At 39.3% G+C, this 19695-nt stretch overlaps 1 protein-coding gene across 1 annotated transcript; it reads right to left on the bottom strand.

The window, feature by feature from the left end:
* Positions 1-1063: 1063 nt before the first annotated feature.
* C6H3orf80 (chromosome 6 C3orf80 homolog) lies at positions 1064-5089 on the bottom strand. The gene has a single exon (XM_058189011.1). The coding sequence runs from the start codon at positions 3098-3100 to the stop codon at positions 2429-2431; it is 672 nt and encodes a 223-aa protein (XP_058044994.1). The 5' UTR covers positions 3101-5089; the 3' UTR covers positions 1064-2428.
* Between the last annotated feature and the right edge of the window lie 14606 nt (positions 5090-19695).

Here is a 19695-nt window from a genome sequence, read left to right as displayed (position 1 = left end):
TTCCTAAATGCTAAGCATTTCAAGCAGCAGTTACGCCCTTAGTAAAAAACAATTTTGTATTACTGTGTAGCAAAATCAATTCCATATATTAATGGCAAAAAGTCACAATTAAAACAAGCCAATTGAGAGGCCTATTAACCATACTACCTGCACTGTTCATTTATCTTCCTCCACCAATTTTTAAGTGTGCAGAAACTAGAACTCCCACTTACCTGAATATCCAGATATAAAGTTTCTTCCGTAATTCTGATACTTCCAATAAGTCATCTTAAAAATATATTGGATTAATATTCTGATTTAGGTGTGGTGTGAGTTGTTTGTTGTTTTAAGCATAACTATTAATCCTTTCTTGTGATGCTACCAACAGCTTGGTCTTCAGCAACAGCCAGTTTCCACAGTTATTTAGGCAATCCTCTGTACCTTTACTTAAAAGTAAGTCACATCGAGATAACTAAATGAGTTGGCTCTTAAACTAAAGTGCAGAGTTTTAAATTCAACCAATGTAAATAGGATTGTGTTTAGAAGACAATTCTCAAAGTGCAACTACTTGGAACTGTAGCTTATGCTTGGTTGCTCTTTCTTACATACACCCTCTCCCCCATTACGGGCCGTCAACACAACCAAGATTTACTATTTTGCATAACATTAACCAGAATTATGGTTACCATTTCCAGCGTTATAAAATGTGCCTAATGCTAGGAAGTACCATCACTGCTGTTCCAAATGGCCATCATAAGCCTGATGAATCAGATATAGACCAGAAGTGGAGGGGAGCAAATGGTTTATTAACCAAGGTCACTGCTCTAATCTTAATCCTTTTCAATAATTTAGTGCACATTAGGTGGTCAAAGTACTTCTCAAATGTTATTGTAGCAATGCTTGCAATTGCTCAGTAGTCCATATTTTCCTTTGGTGGCCCAGGAGAAAATAATGACAACTGAGGTATCCTCATGAGCTGGAAACGGGCGACTGCCAAATACTACCGGTAGTTCTATCAAAGTATCCCTATACAGAAATAAGTTGAATTTTTTAAAAAAGTAAATAAACATTTGAGCCAATCAGAAATCTTTCATTGTCTTTTATAGCAAAGAAATATACAAACAACTTTGGGAGTTCAGAGAGAAATGTTAAGAGATACTTAAACATCTTAATGGGATGGGAAGGGGGGAGGGTTTATAAACAGAGGTATTAACCTACACAAAATATTTAAAGGGTGACGTATATAATCTGCAACCTATCTGTAATCTCAGTATAAAAAGTGCAGTGGCCAAAAAGGCAACTAAATGAATAAAAAGTGAACTATGGCTCTCCCTCAAATAAAGCGTGCATTCTTATTGTTCTAGTGTTAGATTAGGATGTCTTAATATATCATTGCCTTTGGAGATTCTCATGGTTGTCCCAAAGGTACTTTTCCAAGAGGCAACTGGACTTTCTGGTTTTTCTTCAAAGACATTTCTTCAAAGCGTCAGAGCTGAAGAAGCCTCTTAGATGAGAAGCAAAACATCTTCAAAGACAAACCAGAAAGTCCAGTTGCCTCTTGAAAAAGCACCTTCAGAATTAATGTATCATTGTAATCAGTGGTCATGAACATTTGAACACTGTAAAATGAACTTTTAATAATGTTCATCTACAAAAAAAAAAAAAAAGACAAATGACTGCTTTTTTGTTATTAAAAAAAAAGCTTTTTAATGAATTCTCAGTCATCACACTCTCCAAAGTCCCCAACACTTTCTGAACTTAATAATGTCAAAGTACTTTTTTAAAAAAAGTCCCACCACCAAAAGGGATACTGTGTCTTTCTCTTGATGCTCTCATCTCACATCCAGCAATGTTGATGGTTTTGCCTAAGCAAATTTGTCCCAGTTCTTCTTGATGGGCATAAGCAAAATTCAGGAAAAGAGAAATTTAAACCAGCATTATCTGGATTTACAGCAAGTAAAAGAATCACTCTCTTCCCTTCCTGGACTTTTATTTTGCCTTAGGAAGTTACAGAGCCATACACCATACAGGGAAGGACTATTAAAAAAAAAACAATCTAGCTCGTACTTGTGAACGACTCCAATTTGAACGCATGTCACACATTTAGACTGGCACTTAAAAGATACCTGTACTACCATCAGGCACCTCAAATGTGAAAAGGCTGGCGGTGTTTCACAGGCAGAGGCAGAATCTGACTTTGCTACAAAGGAGCTTCTCTGAGGAGTGCAACTTCGCAAAAAAAGGGGGGGAGGGGAGGACCAAGGAAGACCCTCCGGTCCCCCTCCCTTTCCCTTCTTTGCTATTTCCATCGCCCCTCCCTAAATTATCTTCCCACAGAAAGAGGGGCTTCGGCGGATGATCTTTGGCCACGCCGACGGCGCGGCTCCTTCGGTTTTGGCGGCAACCCACCAGCTGCGGGGCGCCGAGGAAAAGGCGGGAAGGGGTCTCTTCAGCTGCCTCTGATCCAGCGATCGGGCTCCGCGGGGCCTCTACCCGTCCCGGCAGCCAGGCTGGTGACGGGCAGGACCAGAGGTTGCTGGGGCCGCATGGATTCCTCGTAAGTGGGCAAATATTTCACCTCTTCGTAGCTGGGCAGCTGTAAAAAGACGGGCGAGACGACGTGGAGAAGAGGGGGCCGCAGGGACGCCTCCCGGCCCCGGCTGTCCAGCAGCGAGTCCTGCGAGGTAGCGGCCGTCCCGTTCAGCGGGGTGACGCGGGAAAACGAGTCCCGCTCTTCCGCGTCGTCATCGTCGTAATCGGCCTCCTCCTCCTCCTCCTCTTCTTCCTCGTCTTCCTCCTCGCCTCGTTGTCCCGGGCGCCGGCGTCGCCTCCCGTGCCTGCGGGGGCTGGGGCAGATGATCCGCTGGAGAAAATACCCGATGGCGAAGAGCACCAGCAAGATGAGCAGCCCGGAGAGCTTCCGCACGAACCAACCCACGTTGTCCAGGAACGTGTGGAAAGGCAGCTTGCAACACTTGGTCTCCGCGTAGGTGGCGTTGCCGTAGCTGCAGCAGCTCTCCTGCGCGCCGCATTTCTGCGCGCCGCAGCTGCCTTGGCAAGGCGGCCACAGCAAAACGGCGCCCAGCGCCAGCAGCCCCGGGGGAAGGCTGCCGCCCGTCATCTCCCCCCTCCTCAGGGAAGAGGAGGAGGAGAAGGGCTGCTGCGCTCGCGCCGGCCCGCCACCATGGCCCGCCGCCTCCGCGCTCGCTTCCCCTCCGGCTTCTTTGCAAACTCGCTTTTTCCCGGGCGCGCAACTCCCAAGCCCGGGAACAGCGGAGGGTGGGGTGCCTTCTTGGCAGCTGCACAACCACCACCACCACCCCTGCGCGCGCGCCCCTCGCCTTCAGGCGGGCTCGCCTTCACTCCCTCAGCCGAGATCTCGGACGCGGCGGGGCTGAGCAGGTCTTGCTGGCGAAGGCGGGCGCCGAGGCGGGAAACGCGGACATGTTGCACGCGGGCGGTGTCTGCGCAGCCGGGCAAGGGGTTAACGGGGCCGCTCCGCTCGGCCTTTTTGCAGCGCTTTAATCTTTATTAATACAGCTGTCGTCTTCTCCAATCTCGTGAGCGCTGGCTCCCCTTCGCTCGGCTGGAGTGCCTCTGCTTAAGTGATTGGATTTCCCTCTGAGCGTTATTTAAATTTACTTGCTCCTGAAGCTGGCTTTCCATATTTCTGATTAAAAATTGATGATCGTCATTTGGCTGATGTTAATAGGCTTAATGCAACTCCTTTTCCATTAGAAAGGTTGTGTTTCACCCCACCCCTTCTTTTCTGGCTGCTTGGCTTGGCTTGCCAAGAGATGGTGGTGACTTTTCTTTCCTAGAGAATGTGAAAGACCCACCAGAATATCCACCACTGGAGAAACAAATAAACCAAGGCCAGAAAGAGATGTGGTGAACAAAGTTTGGAAATCCAGCAGATGAAAACAAGGCAAGACAGCTTTTCCCAACTTTATATCTCCAGGTCTAGCTCTAGATCAGGGGTGTCAAACTTGATTTCATTGAGGGCTGCATCAGGGTCGTGTTTGACCTCAGGGCTAGGATGGGCGTGGCCAGGGTGGCCAGCTCGACAACATTCACATTGGGGGCACCTGTGGTGGCCTGCAAAAATAGGCTCCCGAGCTCCGTTTTCATCTGCAATGGCCTCCTGCAACCCTCTCCTAGCAAAAACAAGAGTTCGGGAGGGCCCTCCGGAGCTCTGTTTTTGCTGGCAGAGGCGCTCCGGGCCAGTCCTTCGCTATTTCCAGGGCGGCTCTGCAAGCCACATCTAAACACCTCGCAGGCCGGATCTGGGCCCTGGTCTAGATGTTGAGTTAGGGAGCTGGTTGGAGATAACAAAAAAGTAAGTTATCTCACAACAGGGCAACCTGAACAAAGTTAATTGAATCAGAGTTCATTGAATTATCTGGATTTGCAGAAAATGCTGAGGCGCCAACTAGTCCATCACATTTTTACTTGCCATACCTGAATTCACTAGGGTTCATACAGCATCAAAAACTGAAGTGTTTTTGGGTTAACAAACTTAACAATTTTTTTGGGACACGGTGGTTCAGTGGCTAAGATGCTGAGCTTGTCATTCAAAAGGTCAGCAGTTTAGCGGTTTTAATCCCTAGTGCCGCGTAACGGGGTGAGCTCTCATTATCTGTCCCAGCTTCTGCCAACCTAGCAGTTCAAAAGCATGTAAAAAATGCAAGTGGAAAAATAGGGACCACCTTTGGTGGGAAGGTAACAGCATTCTGTGTGCCTTTGGCATTTAGTCATGCTGGCCACATGACCATGGAGACGTCTTTGGACAGCGCTGGCTCTTCGGCTTGGAAACGGAGATAAGCACTGCCCCCTAGAGTTGAGAATGACTAGCACATATGTGCAAGGGGATTCTTTACTTAACAAATTTGGTGATCCCAGATAATTGTGGCTGATTGATCAATATGGAGTTAAACAAGTACATTTTGAGGGGTCCTTGATGCTCTCTGAGCTTGGTTGATTTCTTGCAGATGTTTGATTACCCAAACTTGGTTAACATTATGATGTTACCTAGTTTGAGTAATGAAATGTCTGCAAGAGATCAACCAATTTCAAGATACCACCAAGGATTCATTTCAACCCTGAGCTACAAATATTCTCCACTGTCAGAATTAACACATTTTAAGCATTATTTCTAGTTACCACTTGGAGTCTAAAGCTTCTACAGACCCCGGAATAGGAAAACACTTCTGGCCTCAGCATATCATTTTATTAGGATAAAGTCTATTTAGAGAAGTAATATAATTTGATGAAAATTGGGGGGGGAAAGGAGGGCATTCTATGGTTTGCAGTAGGGTAGGGCTCATGAAGGTAATTAAAACTGGAGAAGTAAAGGAAGGGTTTTTTCCCCCTTACAATAATGGCCCATCTTTTCACGTGAAAATCAAGGAAGTTACAAATTAAAAGCCTGATTTAAAGTTTGAGCATAGAAAGGAGTCTGAAAAAAAAAGGTAAAAGTATAGGATAACCAACTTTCAATTGTTTGCTTTCCTTTGTTAACTTGCTTAGGCCTTACGGTTGTTTCTTAGCAAAACAGATGATGGTAAAACAATAATAAATGCAACGCTATCTAAAAATGCTTGATTTTCTGCCTTATTTTCTACCTGAATCTCCCTCTCCTGCATAGTACTAATTTAAAAGGCACATATGGCCAAAACATGTAAAGTGATATTTTAAAGAAAAACCAGTCTTTGCCAGTTGTTTGTTGTGTCACAGGCAAGAGTGAAATTGAAATAAGTCCAAATGTATGGCAGTTCCAAAAGACTGAACAGAAATGAGATAGTGTTATTTTAAAGAAAGCTTTTCTTTAATCAATGCACAAACCCAGTTTCTAGCAGTGGAGAGAAGCAAGATGACTTTTAGGCCATTCAGAGGAGTTCCTATTCGCTTGCTTTATGGGACCTATTTGCAAAACTCTCCCTGTTAGTCCCATGATGTCAATTCTATCCTTTTCTGGACCTTATCTACACACTTGTCTTTCCTCAGCATTGGAAAATCTTGCTAACTATATTGAGGACAAATCTCCACAATAGGGTCTTCCTCGGTGGCGGTGATAATTTTCAATTGAAAACACAACGCAGTTTTCTGTGCAGACATTCTGATCCACAAGGAAGAACCTGATTGGTCATCTACATAGCTCCATCTGGCCTACTGCAGGGTTGTTTTCAGCCATCTGGCCACAAGGCTCTGCTTTCAGGCCAATTCTGCTTTGGCTGCCAGCGGGAACAGGAAGACTCTAGCAACCAATTCATATTTTCTTTCTTTTGAGGCTCAAGTAGGAATAGTAAGTTCTGGAAAATCTTCCAGTAGGTTCAGTGGTGGGTTACTCCTGGTTTGGTCCGAATCTATAGAACCGGTAGTAAAACTCACGTGAGGCTCTCTGCCCACCCACCACAGCGTCATCATGGGTGATATGCGCAGAAGCAAGCACGTGTGCGCTCCCGTTGTGAACCAGTAGTAAAGGTAAGTAGAACCCACCCCTGAGTAGGTTGCTATTCCTACCTGTAACCTCTACTACTTGGCATCTCTCTTGGTGTCTTCTGCACAAAAGGAAGAAAATGGCAAGTTGAAAGAAAAAGAGGCAAGGTCTTTTGGTCTTCCTGCTTCTTTACAGCTACTCCAAGCTCTCATCAAAGCCATCTCAATTGCTCTGAAGGCACCAAATTTGGTAATCTGTTTTGGATACATTAGCAAGACATGAGGGTGGGTAGGCAGTGGTTTCATAAAGTGATAATGAAAACACAACATTGGGCTTGGGGAGAAAAGGTCTCCGAAAACTGCAGAAAAAGTATTTTGATACCTTTTTGAAGTTTATATTATAATTCATTTATGTTTGCCTATCTGCCAAATTGAAAGAAACAAGGGATATTGTATTCCAAAACATCTGGGGACTGCCAAGTTACCTGTATCTGTAGGGAAAGTGGTTGCTAATATCTGTGTAACAAAGGTTCCCTTCGCACATATGTGCTAGTTGTTCCCGATTCTAGGGGACGGCGCTCATCTCCGTTTCAAAGCTGAAGAGCCAGTCTGTCCGAAGACATCTCCGTGGTCATGTGGCTGGCATGACTAAATGTCTAAGGTGCATAGAACGCTGTTGCCTTCCCACCAAAGGTGGTCCCTATTTTTCTACTTGCATTTTTTTACGTGCTTTCAAACTGCTAGGTTGGCAGAACCTTGAACAAGTAACAGGAACTCACCCTGTTATGCGGCACTAGGGATTCGAACTGCTGAACTGCCGACCTTTCAAGCGACAAGCTCAGTGTCTTAGGCACTGAGCCACCACGACCCTTTTTGGCCGTGTAATAGGTTAAGTTAAAATACACAATTTGGTTCAGGAGCTTCATTGTAAACTAATAGCACATTCTACATTTTTTCACTTGTTCAGTTTAACCTCCAGTATGAAAAAGCTGAAGAATTCAAAAATATGCCCATGACATTTTAATTAGTCTTTAAAATGAATTTTCAAGGGATTATGAAGGCTACATTTTATTTTGGATTATATCGAATGGACTGTTATGTCCAAGTTTTCACTACTTAAATGTTCCCTTAAATCAAAGATAAATCAGGGATAAACAGCAAGTAGATGTGATATGGATGAACCCCTAGTTTGCTTTAGATTATATGGCATTTTGCAACTAGTCACAACCATTGTAACTACCATTTTGTGAACTTCTAGCGATAGACTTTTTGTGTGTGTGTGTGTGTGTGTGTGTGTGTGTGTGTGTGTGCATTCAAAACATACTTTAAAAATGTTCACAAGCCCCAAATATTCAGGACGGTTCTTTTATTGTAAATGTTTTAATTTATTGTGTCCCATTATGGAATTGCGTTAGTGTTGAAAAATTAGTTTAGGAAAGTTCATAAATAAAAATAACTATTGAAAATCCCACTTATCCCAAGTATAAGGCTTGCAATCTTTAATGAAACTTTTGGTGCAAATCCTGATTTGTCCTGTAACACGATAAGTGTCTTACCCTCTCTTCCATAAACTTGCAAGTTAATTTAGAGTTTATTGTGGCTGCAGAGAACTATAGAGATCCATAATTCCCATCTGAAAATGAACTAACGGGATTAAATATATCTAGTTTTTGTACTGTGCTTTCCAATGGATGGGAGAATATCATTGTTGATGACTAAATCCAAACAATCTAAATGTCTTTGTTATTAAGGGAAAAAACCCTTTGCAGATGGAGCTGTGTTTTCAAAGTCCTTCACTAACCACAGAAACTTACACTTTGAAGATATGTAATGCAGATTTAAAAATCCAATGGTAAGAATCTCTCCAGTTAATAGAATCCACCACTCTTATTTCTGTTCATGTGCCTGTTTCCAACTACCATTGCAAAGCAGAAAGGACACAGGACTAAGAACAACTTTTCAGTCATGCTGAGTCCCACAAATCAGGCCATCATTTTGGCTTTGCACGTAGAAGCAATTCAACAATTTCAATTTGCAAACCGTAGTCCATTATGTATGTTGCACGAAGTCAGCCACTTGTGAGTAGATAATTCCATAAAATTATAGTTGAAGAAGTCAAGGCTTAGCTAGCGTGACATAAAAATTTTGTAAATTGTAGAAGAGTAGAGCAAATTCAACAAAAGCCTGACTTTGGGTTAAATAAATTTTCTTGACGTTAAAACTCATTACACCACATGGAATTCCTTTTTAAGAACAAAAAATATGGGTTTGGATTGAAAAGCAATGGAACTTGTTTTCTGGAAGGATCTGGGAGGAACAAGCTTTTGCTCAATTGTACTCAAGATGTTTAGGAAACTAATATGTGAGTTCCGGTTGATGTCACAGCGAGAATAGCGGAGCTCCGCCGGGCTCTGAAACAGCTGGCAACTGCTTGCTTGGAGACCCTATGGGGTTAGGCTGCTCTGGAGGAGTGGTGAAGAAAGGAAAGGTGCTTTGTCGAATACAAGCAAACTGCAATTTCCTCGTTGATCCGAAGAAAGCTCTCCTGAACGGCAGCAAGGACAACAGCCATTTTTGGTCAGTCACAAGCTGGGACAACTGGGACACTAAGATCTTGTGCTGGAGCGGTGTGTGGACAAAGCAATGAGACTGGATGAGAAAGTTTCCAACTGTTATCTTAGGGATTTAGCCTAAGTTAAAAGTTCCAAAAAATGATTTCCAAACGTTAAAACAACAGTGATTGGATTTATGGAGAAATATTATTATTATTATTATTATTATTATTATTATTATTATTATTATTATTATTATTATTATTATTATTATTATTATTATTAGAATAGAATTGAATTTTATTGGCCAAGTGTGATTGGACACACAAGGAATTTGTCTTGGTGCATATGCTCTCAGTGTTACATAAAAGAAAAGATACGTTCATCAAGGTACAACATTTACAACACAATTGATGGTCAATATATCAATATAAATCATAAGGATTGCCAGTAACGTTATAGTCATACAGTCATAAGTGGAAAGAGATTGATGATGGGAACTATGAAACGATTAATAGTAGTGCAGATTCAGTAAATAGTCTGACAGTGTTGAGGGAATTATTTGTTTAGCAGAGTGATGGCCTTCGGGAAAAAACTGTTCTTGTGTCTAGTTGTTCTGGTGTGCAGTGCTCTATAGCGTCGTTTTGAGGGTAGGAGTTGAAACAGTTTATGTCCAGGATGCGAGGGATCTGCAAATATTTTCACGGCCCTCTTCTTGATTCGTGCAGTATACAGGTCCTCAATGGAAGGCAAGTTGGTAGCAATTATTTTTTCTGCAGTTCTAATTATCCTCTGAAGTCTGTGTTTTTCTTGTTATCTTAGGGATTTAGCCTAAGTTAAAAGTTCCAAAAAATGATTTCCAAACGTTAAAACAACAGTGATTGGATTTATGGAGAAATATTATTATTATTATTATTATTATTATTATTATTATTATTATTATTATTATTATTATTATTATTATTATTATTATTATTATTATTTTCATTTGTATCTATCTCCCGAAGGACTCAGGGCGGTTAACAGCCAAATAAAACAACAATCAAGACACAACTAAAAACAATAATTAAAAAACTTATTTAAATTTGGCCCAAGTTTTAAAATACATTCAAAAACCCTATAAAACTAATTAAAATTAAAACCCATAAAATCATTTAAAATATTAAAATTCAGGCCAGTCCTGCGTGAGAAAATAGATATGTCTTAAGTTCGCGGCGAAAGGTCCGAAGGTCAGGGAGCTGTCGAAGTCCAGGGGGAAGTTCGTTCCATAGGGTGGGAGCCCCCACCCTATGGAACGAACTCCAAGGAGTCCCTCTGTGAGAGCGCACGGGTCGGTGGGAGGCACAAGGTGGCAGTAGGCGGCCCTGTAAGTAACCCGGTCCTAAGCCATAGAGCGCTTTAAAGGTGGTAACCAACACCTTGAAGCGCACCTGGAAGACCACAGGCAGCCAGTGCAGCCTGCGCAGGATAGGTGTTATATGGGAGCTCCGAACCGCTCCCTCTATCACCCGCGCAGCTGCATTCTGGACTAACTGGAGCCTCCGGGTGCTCTTCAAGGGGAGCCCCATGTAGAGAGCATTGCAATAGTCCAGGAGAGAGGTAACCAGAGCATGAGTGACTGTGCATAAGGAATCCCGGTCCAGAAAGGGGCACAACTGGCGAATCAGGCGAACCTGATGAAAAGCTCTCCTGGAGACGGTCGTCAGATGTTCTTCGAAGGACAACCGACCATCCAGGAGAATGCCTAAGTTGCGCACCCTCTCCATCGGGGCCAATGACTCGCCCCCAACAGTCAGCCGCGGTTGCAGCTATTTATTTATTTGCAGTGTATACGTTTTATTTGCAGTTTTTCTTTAACAAACAACATTTTTTGTGGACAGTGTAATGACTGGGTTAACATATTTCTCACACACGGTAATAATACAATTACATATACAGAATTTTTATCTTCCAACTTCAATATATTCTTCTATGTATCAGTCTATAGTATACTATTTTTCCCCATTTATACTTATTTCTTTATTTTTCCCATTTGTTGGGGTTCTTACCTCATTATCTTTAAATACTATTCTCTTTATGACTTTTTAATCACTTTCTCAAAAAGTATAAACATCAATAACATTTCTTTATACAATATACTTATTTATCCCTAATATTTTAATATTATATCAGTATTCCACCATTTTCAATATCTCAATTTTCTATAAACACCAATAAAACCAGTTGTCCAATCAGTCCCAAGATTATATCTCTAAGTCGCCTGAATTTATAGTCCTTGAAAACTATATTTTCCAATATATTTTTTATATCTTGTTAATCATAATACATTTAGATATACCTAGTCCTAGTCTTCCACGTCCTAATCTTAATATATTTATGTTTATAATATATGATATTATATACTTATATATGTGCTACTGTTTTCCCAATTTTAACTTTCCACTTATTTTCATTGGTTTACAATATTGTTACTATATTGCAAAATATTTTATCTCTATCCATTATCTCTTTTTTAGAATTTAATCATTTATTGATTTTTTTGGTGATTCTATGTTTTTCTCTTGGAATCCTATGTCTTTCTAGCATTTTTACACAGACTGATTGTTCCCTCTTTCTTACCCTTTATCTCCTTCTGCTGCATTTTTAAATATCCATCCATAACCCTTTCATTATTTTTGAGAGATCTTCCTTTTTTTTCTCTATTCTAAGTTCTTAAGGGATTCTCTATTTGATTTTTAGTATTTATTATTGCTGTCTTTTCAGTATTTTTATCTGCTTTTAACTTATTTTTATCTTTTTGTAATTTATTTTGCTTTCTCTCCTCCACCACTCCTAATTTCTCAGCTGTCTTCTGCGTGTTATATTTGCCTTTTCCCACCATTTGTTGAGAGCCTTCTATTTTCACGTCTTTATCTTTAAATATTTCCATCAACTTCTTATAATTCTTTGTCGCTGATTCTAACATTTCTTCATAAAACTTTATTGCTTCCTGCTGGGTCATTTTGTAACAAGTTAATATACCTCTAATATCCCAGTATCTGAAAACTCCAGAAAAAATCAATTTTTAATAAGATTTGGTCAATCCCCAAGTTATTCTTCCAAGTCCCCTAAATTTCTAACCCTTAGATGGTATAAATTTGTGCTTTTCAGTCTTTATAATTTCCAATTTACATCTTCCCAATTGTCCAGATTTTGAAGACTTATTTATCTTTTCTTCATTTTTTCCCCCTGTGATATTGATAACCCAAATCCAATTTAGCCCATGAAGTTTCTTCAAATCTTTCAAATCCGCTTTTCAGTGTACTGCTCCAATAAAGTTTTACTGTTTAATTTAATTTGCCTTATGAATCTTCAAATAGTTCAGTAAATATTTCCCAGCATCCAAATCGCCTACTAAAATAAAGTCAAGGTCAGGTGGCTTTCCAAATGTTTACTTTCTCTCATCACTTTCCTTTGAATTTTACACATTGCAGTAATCTTCTTCCTCCAGTAAATGGCTTCCCTGCTCCCAATTCCAACTAGTGTAAAAGTCAAAAACAGCTGATTGTCATCCAGTCAGAGGAGTTAAAGTTTAGAAAAGCAATTTCTCCCAATAGTCACTTTTCACAATGTTGTTTGGCTTTTCCAGGCTTTCTGTTTTAAATCCTCCTTTAGGTTTTTCTTTTCTCTCTAAATCTTTAATTTTCCTCTTTAGTTTTTAGTCTTTAATCTTTCTCACATCGGGGGAAGCACACTAGATCTGATTTTTGTCTCAGGCCAGTGGTTGAATGATCTGGAACTAAGTGATTTAGTCGTTGAGCCTTTGTCATGGTCAGATCATTCTCTTCATCGTCTGGACTTTCGGACTGCTACTCAACACCGCAGGGAGACGGAACCAATGTGTTAGTTCCGTCCCAGGTGCCTGATGGACCCAGAGAGGTTCCTGACGGAGCTTGGGCTGTTCCCTGAGGATCTGGCCCGTGGCACGGCTGAAGAACTAGTCGCGGCCTGGGAAAAACTGCAAATAAAACAAATACATTACGTGAAATATGTGTATTGACATTTATGTATTGACATTCACTGAAAGGTCAAAATCCAATACAGTTGGATTTATTCCCCTAATTTTCAATATCTCATGGCTCTAGGCATGTCTACTTTACAATAGCTATGGAAAAATTAAGAATGATTTAAAAATAGTACTAATACCAGTAAAACCATATCATGAAAAACACAAAGATTCAAATTAAGATCATAAACTACAAAGGTTATGTCAACCACTTATGTCAACCATTTCATTATAACCAACTGGCAACTATTACTAAGCATAAATCACAGAAAATCAATTGGTTTTGATTTATTTATATTTTGAAGAGTTGCTCTTTTCCCAGATCCAATGGAACACTTGACCTCGTTCAGAGAAAATTAAGGATCATACCTACGGATAGAAACGGAAATCTTCCAAAAATCATATCTAGTTTATATCACAATGTCAACAACAATTTTCCTGGTGAAATACCTTCTTGTGTAGCCAACAAAAATACATACATTTTTAATGAGGCATAAGAATTAAACATTCATTCTTTTTAAAAGAATGGAACAAGATGCAAGCTTATGAGTATTCCTTCAATAGACCTTGAAGCTATTCTAAAATTATCTGGTGTTGAAATTTGTGCTAGACCTATAGGTCCAATGCCTCCTTTAACTCTGTCAAAACAATTCGAAATGCCAAAGAGCCAGTTTTGGCATAACTGTCTCCAGCATTATAGACTCTGTTGAACTTCCAAAAGGTTTTACAGATTATTTGGGACGCTTGCTTTAGGTAACATAAAATTTCTACTTTCAGAAATAGGGTCGGTAACTTACCGTATATACTCGAATATAAGCCGATCCGAGTATAAGCCGAGGTCCCCAATTTTACCCCAAAAACTGGGGTAAACTGGGGACTCGAGTATAAGCCGAGGGTGGGAAATGAGGCACCTACCGGTTGGGGAAACCCTCCCTCCCTCAGCTGAGAAGGCTGGCGGCCCCCGCCCGCCTCTCACTGCACCGCAGGGCTTCCGTCCGTAAAATGTGAAAAAGAAAAAAAAAACTCGAGTATAAGCCGTATATACTCGAGTATGCCGAGGGCTTAAAAAAAACTGAGTATAAGTCAGAGACCCGAGTATAAGCCGAGGGGACGTTTTTCAGCACAAAAAATGTGCTGAAAAACTCGGCTTATACTCGAGTATATACGGTATCTTTTTCTGTGGAATAGACATGATGCCTGGCCCAAAGTTAGTCATGCTATGTATTTGGACATCTATAGGCAATAATTAAAGGCACAGATCTATACAGAATCCTGCATCACAGATAGTATGGCACATAGTGTACACGTGCACAATAACATGATTGCTTGATTCTCTGCCATTAATATCCCAAAGGTGCTTTTTCAGGAGGCAGGAAAGAGGAAAAATAGCAGACTACAGAAACCAGGAGCACTACTCAGGTGACCCTGAAGACACAGATTAACCTCCAAGTGCTTCAATGACCTTCTAAAAAGATGCAAATTAGCAGCTGTCTGCAAGGAATATAAATCCTTCCATTCCCCACTGTGCTGTCAGAGCTGAAGAAGTTTCTTGGATCAGAAGCAAAACGTCTTTAAAAGAAAAAAACAAAGTCCAGTTGCCTCCTGAAAAAGCACCTTTGGGACAACCATGACCTGGATGACTGAGAATCTCAACAGACTCTGCCATTAATGATAGTAAGAACTAGCACAAACTTATTGTTGATAAGCTGATCAATGAAAAAGATAGGTAGGACTTCTTACGTCTACCAGGGCTGCATTGTTCAGTGTTGAAGACTGTATGTTATTGCCCATGTACTAGATAAATTTTGTGAAAACCATAAATTAATGCCAAGGAAAATTAGGGTAAGAAGACTTAAGCAAAGGAACAGAAAAAAGCCTCTTTTTGGAGATAGCCTACCACTAAGTATGAAGAAGCAACTCATAGATTCACTTTCAAGTTGCCATCTGCTAAGACACATATTAAGGTAAAGGTTCCCTTCACACATATGTGCTAGTTGTTCCCGACTAGGGGGAGGTGCTCATCTCTGTTTCAAAGCTGAAGAGCCAGCACTGCCTGAAGATATCTCTGTGTTCATATGGCCGGCATGACTAAATGCCAGAGGTTCACGGAACACTTATCTTCCCATCAAAGGTAGTCCCTATTTTTCTACTTGCATTTTTACCAGCTTTCGAACTGCTAGGTTGGCAGAAGCTGGGACAAGTAAAGGGAGTTCACCCCGTTATGCGGCACTAGGGATTTGAACCGCTGAACTGCTGACCTTTCAATCGACAAGCTCAGCGTCTTAGCCACTGAGCCACCATGTCCTAAGACACATGTTATCTACATCAAAAACCACAATATATAGTCATGACTGGGTTCCCACAATATGTTAATCCATAATCAAATCATCAACTCTTCCCTGTCTGTTGATTTTAAATTTATACTTTCAACTTTCCCTGCCATTGATCTTTTAAACCTCAAGGTCTACCTGTCTCCTTATGTACACATTTTCTTTCACTCTCTACAAATGGACTCGTCATTGGCTGCAAGAAGAAACTAAAAACTGTTCTTCTGTTTAGACTTCCTCCATTCCTTTATCTTTGGTTGTGTCTTATGTCCTCCTTTCAATCTATGAGTTAAAACAGTTAATTAAAAAAGTCTACTCAAATCCTTTCGTAGGCAGGTATTTTGCTTTTGAGAGCTTCTTTGCCACAGTGGTTAAGGCATCAGGCTAGAAACCGAGAGACCTTGAGTTCTAGTTCTGTCTTGGACATGAAGCTAGCTGGATGATCTTGGGCTAATCACTTTCTCTCGGCACTTAGGAAGGCGGACTTTTCAACTTCAGTAAGCCAGCAAAGTATAATGGTGCAAAGAGGATCCAGCCACATAAATGATTATATCCAGTCTGGTCTTTTAATCGTTCATATTTTCCAAACCTATTTTTATAGAACCAATCACCAAATTAATACAGAATAATTGATTGTGTCATTAATGCAATATAATATAACACCAAAATGATGGCTTATCTACATTAACTATTTATAGTTTGGGGATCAAACCCATTACTATAGCAAAACTTAGACAAGTATCTGAACCACACCAGAGTTGTTTACAGGCACAGAACCAATGCTATAGGAAATTCTTTGTTTAAGGATCTAATTGGGCAAATAATAGGGGAGCAGGATATTAACCAAGCAGTCCATAATTGCCATGGAACACATTCAACCAAAATAAATTAAGATGCTTAAGACACATCTATTTATTTGCGCAGGGCTAGCCTAGGGTTTTTAGTTTTAAATTTAGTTTTAATGGGGTTTTATACTATTTTAGTGATATTTTAATTTCGGCCTAATTAATAAGTTTTTTAATTGTTGCTTTTATTTGTATTATTCTTATGTTTTTATTTGGCTGTATACCGCCCTGAGTCCTTCGGGAGATAGGGCGGTATAAAAATTCGAATAAATAAATAAATAAATAAATAAATAAATAAATAAATAAATAAAAAGTTTTAACAACTAATTAGTAATTAAGGGTGCAATGAAATCTATTTGGGGCTCTATTCCTTAATAAATGATTTTTTATGATGATTTGAAAGTTTATTCATTGATAAACTAGTTTAAGGCCTTGATGAGTCTTTACGTAAAGTGAGTTTACGTTTAAGCCATATAAAAATGCATTTATTAGAAATATATAGAGCAAGAACGAGATGGAAAATTCATGACTTACACACTATGCAGATTTCAGGTTGCACCTAAAAATAGTGAAATTTTAAAAATGCATGATGGCTAGTTGCTATTATGGAAAATATCTATTTGGTGTTTTAAAGCTATTGTGAATTTTTAATTTGCTAATAGTTAACTTACACTACACGTATTATTATGTTTGTTAAGTCAGATGATATTTAAATTTGAACCTTGTAGTTTAATTTCAGTTTGAACCGCTCATCTTTTGAACATGAATCATTCTCTCTCATTGAACTATGAACATCATTTTTTCTTCAAAGCCTATTCTGTTTGTTATGTGCTGGTAGACCAATTCAAGGAAAAGTTTTGAAGTGGCAGCAAACCACAATGTGAATATTAGTCTCAACAAAGTTGAGTCATTGCCAGGAAGATTAAACTTTCCCTCCCCTGCTATGCAAAACAGAGAAAATTAGAATGCTATTTTCTGTAAAGAGACTTCAAAGAGAGTTACAAAAAGACTAACATTTATTTTTATTTATTTGTCACACAGTATATATAAGCATAAGCATGAAATAACTATACAATATATAAGCATATATATAAGCATAAGTATGTAATAACTATATTAGTTGGATATAATGAAAGGAAACAATAGGACAGGAACGGTAGGCATGTTGGTGCTCTTATGCACACTCCATACAGACCTCTTAGGAATGGGGTGAGATCAATAGTAGACAGTTTTTGGTTAAAGCTTTGGGGATTTTGGGAAGAGACCACAGAGTCAGGTAGTATATTCCAAGTATTAACAACTCTGTTACTAAAATCGTATTTTCTGCAATCAAGATTGGAGCGGTTAACATTAAGCTTAAATCTATTGTGTGCTCGTGTATTGTTGCAATTGAAGCTGAAGTAGTCTTCAACAGGAAGGACATGCAAACAAGGCAAGGGTTAATAGATTATAATGAAAACTATACAGAAATATGATTAGCAATAACTATAGCAATAACAATAGCACTTAGACATATACCGCTTCACAGTGCTTTACAGCCCTCTCTAAGCTGTTTTACAGAATCAGCATATTGCTGCCAACAATCTGGGTCCTCATTTTACCAACCTTGAAAGGATGGAAGGCTGAGTCAACCTTGAGCCAGTAAGAATTGAACTGCCGGCAGTCAGCAGAATTAGCCTGCAATACTGCATTCTAAATACTGCAGCATTGCAGACTAACTCAAGATTATCAGCATATATCAAAATGGCCTCCATTTATTGTTTTAAAGTCACAAGATGATTTTCAGTTTATAACTAACAGAGAGTTCTTGACTTATGACTGTAATAGAGTTCAGTATTTCCATCATAAGTCATGAGGACTGTAAGTCAAGGTACTCACATGATTGGATTCAATCATTCAACATTTTTGGTTGTCGTCGTTACTTTAAAAGCCGTGGTGGCACAGTGGTTAGAATGCAGAACTGCAGGCTACTTCTGCTGACTGCTGGCAGTTCGATTCTCACCAGCTCAAGGTTGACTCAGCCTTTCATCCTTCCAAGGTTGGTAAAATGAGAACCCAGATTGTTGGGGGCAATATGCTGACACTGTAAACTGCTTAGAGAGGGCTGTAAAAGCACTCTGAAGTGGTATATAAATCTAAATGCTATTGCTATTGCTCTTGATGCCCTGGTCATTAAGTAAATGTAATGGTCATTAAATGAATCCACATATCCCTATGGGCATTGTTTCTGGAAACTGGCCAAAATAGCCAGAAACAGGCAAAAATAATTTTGCAGTCAAATGGTGGTAGAATGCTGCAATCTGCCATAAAGGTGAGCCAGTTGCTAAGCAACGGAACTGTGGTCATATGGTCATATGCAGGTACAAGTAGCTTTGGGTGTGTGTGTGTGTCATAACTTTGAATGGTTGCTAAGCAAGAACTTCCTGTAGGTGTATTGTTTAAAATTGCTGATGTATTAGTTGTTTCTCATTTAGGAACGTGAACATTGGCCATTGAGCATGGATGCTTCCAGGTAGACAGCTCCTAGTTTAGCCAATGAAATCTGTTTAGTTATGCCTGATGCCAGGACTTGTAAATTTTGAGCAACAACTCATGTTGAATCTGTTAATCCAGGCTTGTTAAATTCCAACTACTGCACATTTTCTTTTGCTATTGATGTTTTGTGCCAGTGGCTTCCATAACATCTAATAAGGCTTTAAACTATTTTATGGTTAAGTATGGCTTTAACCACCTTAATTATTTTTCGTCTTTTTTTCTTCTGTTTTAATTTCTTTAAACAATTTTAATTTGCCTTTGATTTAAAGCTGATTTCTTTAATTTCTCCTTTTTAATGGTGGCATTATTTTATCAGACAAAAAAGGGATAGGATTATCATTATTACAAAGTAAAATGTAGTTATTTTACCACCGTTACCTTTTTGAAAGAACCTGTGGGGGGAGGGGGAGAGTGTTCAAAATGAAAGACTTCTTATCCTTATGTCTTGTAAAAAGTTTCTGAATAACTGAAAGAAATTGCATAATAAAAAAAGCATCTGAAAGTGCCTAGACTATTTTGCTCTCAATGTATAAACTTCAACTGTAACTTGAAAATAAATGAGAAAGCAAGATGATCACTCTGCAGTTTTTTTTTAAAAAAACACCATTACTTCATCATTCAAAAATTTACATTTGAAGCGAATATATTCACAAGGATTTGAAATATTCATAGATGGAAATGATTTCTTCTCAGAGTAAATCATTCATTTTGCTTACCATATTTAGGTGCTCTTTAGAATTGTGATGCTCTTTTATTAAAATAAATATATGTAGAAGTGATTCTACAAATGTTTGTGAAGACTGCCAGTTGCTTTTATTCACTAAGGATAGTCCAATTCCAAATCTTAATAATAAAAATACAAGAAACTGAATTGTAACTCCATCTAAGAAGATTCTAAAGTCAATGCTTCATCTACTTTGTTGACTGGGGAATTCTGAGAGTTTATTTATTTATTTATTTATTTGTCATAACAA

This window comes from Ahaetulla prasina, chromosome 6 (genome assembly GCF_028640845.1).
Source record: "Ahaetulla prasina isolate Xishuangbanna chromosome 6, ASM2864084v1, whole genome shotgun sequence".
NCBI classification, from domain to species: domain Eukaryota; kingdom Metazoa; phylum Chordata; class Lepidosauria; order Squamata; family Colubridae; genus Ahaetulla; species Ahaetulla prasina.
The sequence above is the reverse complement of the archived record's forward strand: the minus strand, read 5'-3'. Positions and strand labels throughout refer to the sequence as shown.

Coding starts and splice junctions, on each gene's coding strand:
- C6H3orf80 (XM_058189011.1), bottom strand. CDS start 3,100: ATGACGGGCGGCAGCCTTCCCCCGGGGCTGCTGGCGCTGGGCGCCGTT.